Genomic DNA, 6,475 nt, shown 5'->3' with positions numbered 1-6,475 from the left:
GACTGTCATGTCAGATCATAATCACAACCAGATAAAAGACTATAACTGAGGGAGTCTGACGTTCTGTCTGCAGTGACTCTACAGCTGTCTGAGGAGAGGAGAGGAGAGGAGAGGAGAGGAGAGGAGGTGACAGTGACTGTAGCCATCTCCTCTTCAAAAGAAAGCCAGAATAAGACACAGGAAAGATATAGAGCTATGTACATCGGATATTATCTGCCATATTTCTATTAGGAGTTGGAAACCATCAGCTCTTGGATAATGTTAGGCAGCAGAAAAACACAAAGAGACTGACTGTCGTTTAAAATAAAAACGTAGAGTCCACCCACATTGTACTGTCATTCGTTGGGAGCGCCATTATGACCACCTGACACCTGGTTGAACCGCTGGAGCGTTCAGAGGCGGCTGCGCTGTGAAACAAACCGCCTGAGGTGGGCTTTGGGTAATGACAGCAGCTAGCTTGGCTTAGTGGTCCAATCTCAGCCATCAGTCAGCTGTGACAGATTGGGGATATGAGCCGCCGAGCCGTTTAGCTTTGGCGTTAGCTGGGTGTGTGCGTGTGAAAGCTTGTGTGGACAAGGAGGAAGGACGTCTGCTAGGGTTGGAGGGGGGCTACTGATACTGCTAGTGTTGCAGAGGCATCAATATACTCTCCACAGGCCATTTTCCGATGCCTATTCCCAGTTTTAGCTTGTTGCTGGGGCAACTGCCACCATTTTGACTTCCCTGGCTACATCTCTGGGAGATTTTTGTAAGAGAACTATCTGAAGCATTTTCCAACTGCAAAGTGCCACTCGTATCTTCATTACCAAACCTGTAAAAGCTGGCATTCTGAGGTCAAGTCAGAACTAAAGCTAGTCTATTCACAAATATTCTCTTTGCTTTAAATAAAAACTTTAGTCATTTTCTAAAAAAAAAACAAAAACAAAAAAACAGGCTTTTCACTTTTTTTCATGTAAATAATAATTATAATTGAACTTTATTGATCTCACATTGAAGAAATTTACCTCTGCACATAACCCATCCCCTTGGGGAGCAGTGGGCTGCAATCGTCGGGCGCCCGGGGAGCAGTGGAGGTTAAAGGTCAGAGACCCAGAGAGGCAGTCTGTGGGAGTGGGTTTCAAACTCACAGCCTCAGGATTTGCAAGCCCTATTCCCTAACCACTAGGCTGCCATCCCCTAAATGTTAATGCAGATATGTCATGACTTTTGTTGAATTATGTTAATTTGTTTACAGTTTTAGAGATTAATCCAACATTTGCAAATAAAGTACTGCTTTGGCCAATTTTTCACAACACTTGAAAAATTGACATCATAAGAAAGTGAAAGATGTGAGAAGCCATTTCAAATAAACATTTTAAAATATGTGTGGTTTACTCAGGCTGCAAGACGGAGAGAGACACTTCAGCAGCCAATCAGAGAACAATTAAGTAGATCAATTTAACCTATAGTAAGGGAAAGCTGTACATCCCTTTGGGAATAACATGGGACATCTTGTAGTAAAATAATAGCTATTTTCATTTAGCATTTTTTTTTCACTCAAATATATATATATGCTAAACTTGTAGGGTAGGTGGCCTGAAGAACCATGAAATGTGCTGAAAAGCCTCCAACCCTAGCCCACCTTAAAGATAGAAACATGAGCAGCATCTTCAGCTGCACTATAAGAGAAAAAAACAACAACAATGTTGATGCCTTACCTGTCCATGGGCCTGCATGTTGCTGTAGGGCATGTTCTGGTTCAACACCTTCTGCTTCATCATCAGCAGCCTCTTGTGCTCCTCCCCCAGGTGGGCCGTCTGTCCGGGGATGGGGCCCTGCGTCTGCCCGGGCCCCTGCCCACCACCTCCGGCGCCTCCCATGTAGGACGGCATCATGGGGTTCTTCACCTGACTGTTCCCGGCCATGGGCGGAGTCATCCTCTGACCCATGTGGTCCACCCCGCTGCCGCTGAAGTGACTCAGCGGTTTTGTGTTACTATATGACAACATGGCGGCCGTTTGCTGCTGCTGTTGTTGTGACTGTTTGGACAGAGCATTCTGGTTTATGCTGTTGGGCTGCTGCTGTCCCATCATGCCCATGGGGTTGTGAGGGAGGTAGTTGTTCATGGGGGCTTTGGGCCCATTGTTAGGGGCCATCCCAGCCACCAGAGGGCCCTTTGGTGTGTTAAAGGCTTGTGGTGGGTACATCATGGGGCTGTTGGGCTTGTCTTGATTAAAGGGACCAGAATTGTAGGGACTGGTAGGTGCACCCCCAGGCGACCAGCTAGCTGCTTGGTTTTGCTGCATCATCTTAGCGTGATGATGCTGCTGGGCCATTGCTTTTAGCTGCTCTGCTGGAGAAAGTTCAGGAGTAACTGGACCCACAGGCTGACCTCCAGGGCCAGTCCCGGGTGTGCCACCCCCTGACCCCGTCTGATTAACCGGGCCTGGGTTCATCATGTATCCGTTCCCAGGCCTGGAGACTGCTTGAGTCTGAGCCTGGGTTGGAGTCTGAGGGGAGCGAGCTACACAGTTGTGCAAGGGTGAACCTGATGGCATAGCAACAGCCGGAGACTGTTGCAGCGGTTGTTGAGGAGGGGTCCCATTGGCAGTGGTCGCAAACTGGGGGCCAGATGATGACGGTCGCACCTGAGGGTTAAGAATAAGACAATAAAAAAACTATAAAATCTGAACATGCCATTTTTAACAAAACACCCACAATTATTTGAAGGGTGTTCAGTTCTGGAGTGTCATATACTGATAAGCTTTGCCTTAAAACATTTCAATTCTGGTTTTATGGGAACATTTTCCAAGCCTTGTTCTTAGAAAGGGTTTGGTATGATCGTGTCCCTTCAAAAACATTTCTGTGAGTCTCTGAACACCCCCACAGCCACAGAAAAACTACAGCAGTCCCAATAAGCTACTGAGTATTTAGAAGAATTTAACAATCTGACCAAAGTGTTTTCACAATTAACCTATAATTAAACAAGTCTTAAATTCAAATTACAGACTCACTGCTTGCATGTAAATGAAAAATTGACATGTTAAAGATGTGCAGGCTAAAGCCGGGCATACACTGTGCAATATTTTCAATCATTGCACGCAGCTGCGTGCAATGTACGACAAAACCGCAGGTTTTAAAAGTTCTGCCCGACACTCTAATGTAATCTTACGATGGCCGACTAGATTGTAAACATGTTTGATTTTCTCCAGACCTTACAATTCCTGATTGGGAGGTGGTCTAGAGAGGCTGAGTTCCCCTCATTACCCCTTGTACACTACCCGGCACATGATCAGGCTGAAATTTTTTTTTAAACAAATCCAATATACAAGGGACAAAGGACCTCATACTAACTGTACAGCAAGCTTGGTTGTTTTTGCAGGCATCTTAAATTAGAACCAACAAGTAAAATCTGTTAGGAGTTTTTTTCTATATAAAAAAGCTCAGTGACATCCGTTTAATTGAATTATGTATTGCTAATAAAAACACAATAAACTAGACCAACATATTTCAGGTCAAGACATAATTTGAGTATTTTTTATAAATCAATGACAGGCTGTATCCATGGCAGCTAGTGTTTTTGGTGGGTTTATTTTAATTCACCAACACAAAGCATTAACTTCTTTATCAATAAATGCTCATCTCCTCAGAGTTGCAGGGCCTAATGCCTAAATGGGAAAGAGGTGATCTAGGTTGGCCAGTCAGCAGTGCGTACTGAAAGACAACTGGTCAGGATTCTCAATGGTTCAAAACAGGTCCCAAAGACTAAATTACAATGGATTTACATGTTTCTTTTATAAATATATTATATATTTTTTTATATATCCTATTTTTAAATTAAGTAGGTTTTTATGATTATTGGTTAAAATTCTTATTTTTATTGCAAGGTTTATATTAAAGGGAACTGAATCCAAATTAATTCTATGCATGTCAGATTGATCTCTGTAGAGTTCAAAACCAATCATTTCCAATAATTTTATAAAATATGTGGTACTGTATATTGTTTTTGTGTGTCACAATGAACCATTTGAACATGCTAATCTTTGTAGCAGGAAGTGACAGAATGAATAAAAGCTTTGGTTGGTCAAGTACTTCTAATATTCACTGCAAGCTGTCTTGTCGTGTTGATGGTTTTTATACTGACCTGTGGTGAACCAATAGGAACCTGTGGGACCCCCTGTGGAGGAGGAGGTAAGGACGCCGTCGACGTCGACCCAACCCCAGGCGTTGTGCTCCCAGCTGCTTCCTGTGAGGCTTCGTTCTGGCTGTTTGCCGACCTGCTGAACTCTGCCTCTTTCTTTTCCTCGAAGTCCTCGTTGAAGAGGTCGTGCATGTCATCCTCTGGCACAGTGTTAGCCAGCTCGTCAATCAGCTCCTGCCACTCCTGGTCGTTGAGGTTGATGTCAGAGAACAGTTTGTTCTGGTTGGACAGGGACTGGGGTTCACTGGACTCCATCCCTCCGCCGTCGTCTAGCGGTTCCTGTTTCAGGTCTTTAAGGAGACCAAAGCTATCCTCCAAGTCCAGGGAGCTGTTCAGCTTCATGTCCGGAAGATGGCTGCCACCGTTCTTCCCCAAATCGTCGGAGGCTCTGGCTGCATGGGTGCCATTCCCATTTGTAGTGTTGCCGGTAGACGTGTTGGGTCCACTGAGTAAAGGTTTAATGTCCAGTTGATTATGCAGAGGAGAAATTGGTGGCACGTTATTATTATTGTTCTTAGGGAGGCCTGTCAGAGAGTCAAAACCCCCGGGGGGCTCCTTTATAACCCGTTTGCTTGTTGGGGAGTAGCTACCGCCGTCACAGATGCCGTTCTGGTCCCCGTTCAGGGGTGATCGTGCGCTGTCCAGTTTCCTTTTTACAGTTTCCTGTAGCTGAAAGAAACAGAGATAAAAAAAAGTTATTCTTTAAGAAACTAATTGTAGAACAATAAGTAAATTGGTAGAACAAGCTATTCTCTCCTACCACAAGGAGGCTGTCATCAGAAGCAAAACAGTGCGCTGTACTGATAAACCAATTGTATTTCTACCTTCAAATGACCACACCAGTGGCTTTGCATAAGAAGATGTGTATGTGTTTGGAAACAAAGGTTAAAATGGGAAGACCTCCTTTCTATAACCAGAATGAAGAGATCAAAGCAACAGCTGCACTCTCCCCAACATTAACATCAGCCAATAGCCAAATGAGCTCCCCTTTCTGAAAGCCCATTCTTAGCCCTACTGTGGGCAGCCACCGCACCATTTCCAGCTCCACTGTCTCGCTGCCGCAGCCGGAGCACAGACTAGATAACAACGGGGTGCTAACAAACCCTGGCTGGTGGTTAAGGTAATCACTGTCATAGACCTGGGGGAGGGAGCACAGGAGGCACAGACAAACAGTAAACAAAATCTGAGACATGAAAAGAGGCAAAGTAAAGGGTGCACAGCAGTACAAGAACTTTAAGGAAACTTTCCAGTTTGGCCTTTTTTTGTAATTCCCCATCAAAAAGAGGCCCTTCAAATATTATGATCCAGTTTGCTTGAAATGAAAAACTGATAACAAATGTCATTGAGATGGCTCTGCTGATGACACTTTGCTGATATATAGTAGAGAGCATAGGTCAAAAGAAAAAGCTATTATACAGAAATGTTGAGATGTAGATGGATGACTGCCTCAATGAAGACTGCTGAGGTATTAAAGAGGCCCGGGTGTCTGACTTTTTTACCTCTAGTGTCTCATCCTTTGCTGGTTGTTCACCTTCTTCTACCATTTTTTTTCTCATTTTAATTAAACTCAACTTTCCACGATGAAGGTGTATAAAAGCATTCTGTTTCTTCATCAATGACCTGTTGCAGCTTATACAACTGATATATACAACTAATCCACTATCAATCCTGCCTGTCATTATATCGGGCAAACTAGACGACATAGGCGATATTTCATTAGACCAAATCTTAGATTTTTTTTGTGTAATACCTTCATAATGGCTTCACAAAAGAATGTTGTTAATCTTTAAGGATTTTTTAGAAACACCAAAATAAAACTTTCCAATTGGCTATAAAGTTATTTCTGCCATTTTATTTGTAAAGTTACTGAGGTAACTTCATGCTATTAGGCGGATGTCCGAGTAGTGTTGCCATATGATGACATAAGAAAGGGCAGGGCCCCGAGCAAATCTGGTACCTAAACTGTATTAAATGGGCCCGACCTCGCAAGTAATCAAAACGTTATATTCAAGATGGATTTTGTGGATATTCAGAAGCAACCGTCATGCACCTCAACTCACACCCATGGCACCTCTAGATAAGGGGAAAAAAGTAACTACGAACTACGAGAACAAGCAGAAGAGAAGAGAGCTGCAGTTCATTAGACTCTTTAATGCCTCTTTAAAATATAATGATGTACTTTTGTCATTAAACATATTGTAAAAAAAAAAAAATGCCCCTCATGTTATGTAAATAAACCTCTTAATACGAGAGGTTTTTAAGAAAACATATTAATTAATTGCTAGCTGATCAATA

General features: G+C 43.2%; 1 protein-coding gene across 1 annotated transcript in view; it reads right to left on the bottom strand.

Annotated features, from left to right (window-relative positions):
• maml3 (mastermind like transcriptional coactivator 3) overlaps window positions 1-6,475 on the bottom strand; it is a 135,602-nt gene that overhangs the window by 68,743 nt on the left and 60,384 nt on the right. Inside the window, exons 2-3 of the mRNA XM_015388204.1 lie at window positions 4,124-4,849; window positions 1,698-2,627 (exon numbers count right to left, since the gene is read on the bottom strand). Of these exons, the coding sequence (XP_015243690.1) occupies window positions 1,698-2,627; window positions 4,124-4,849 (1,656 nt within the window). The remainder of the gene's footprint in view (window positions 1-1,697; window positions 2,628-4,123; window positions 4,850-6,475) is intronic.

Source organism: Cyprinodon variegatus, unplaced genomic scaffold (genome assembly GCF_000732505.1).
Source record: "Cyprinodon variegatus isolate N-32 unplaced genomic scaffold, C_variegatus-1.0 Scaffold416, whole genome shotgun sequence".
Taxonomy (NCBI): domain Eukaryota; kingdom Metazoa; phylum Chordata; class Actinopteri; order Cyprinodontiformes; family Cyprinodontidae; genus Cyprinodon; species Cyprinodon variegatus.
Note: the sequence above shows the minus strand (reverse complement) of the source record. Positions and strands in the feature narration are given on the sequence as shown.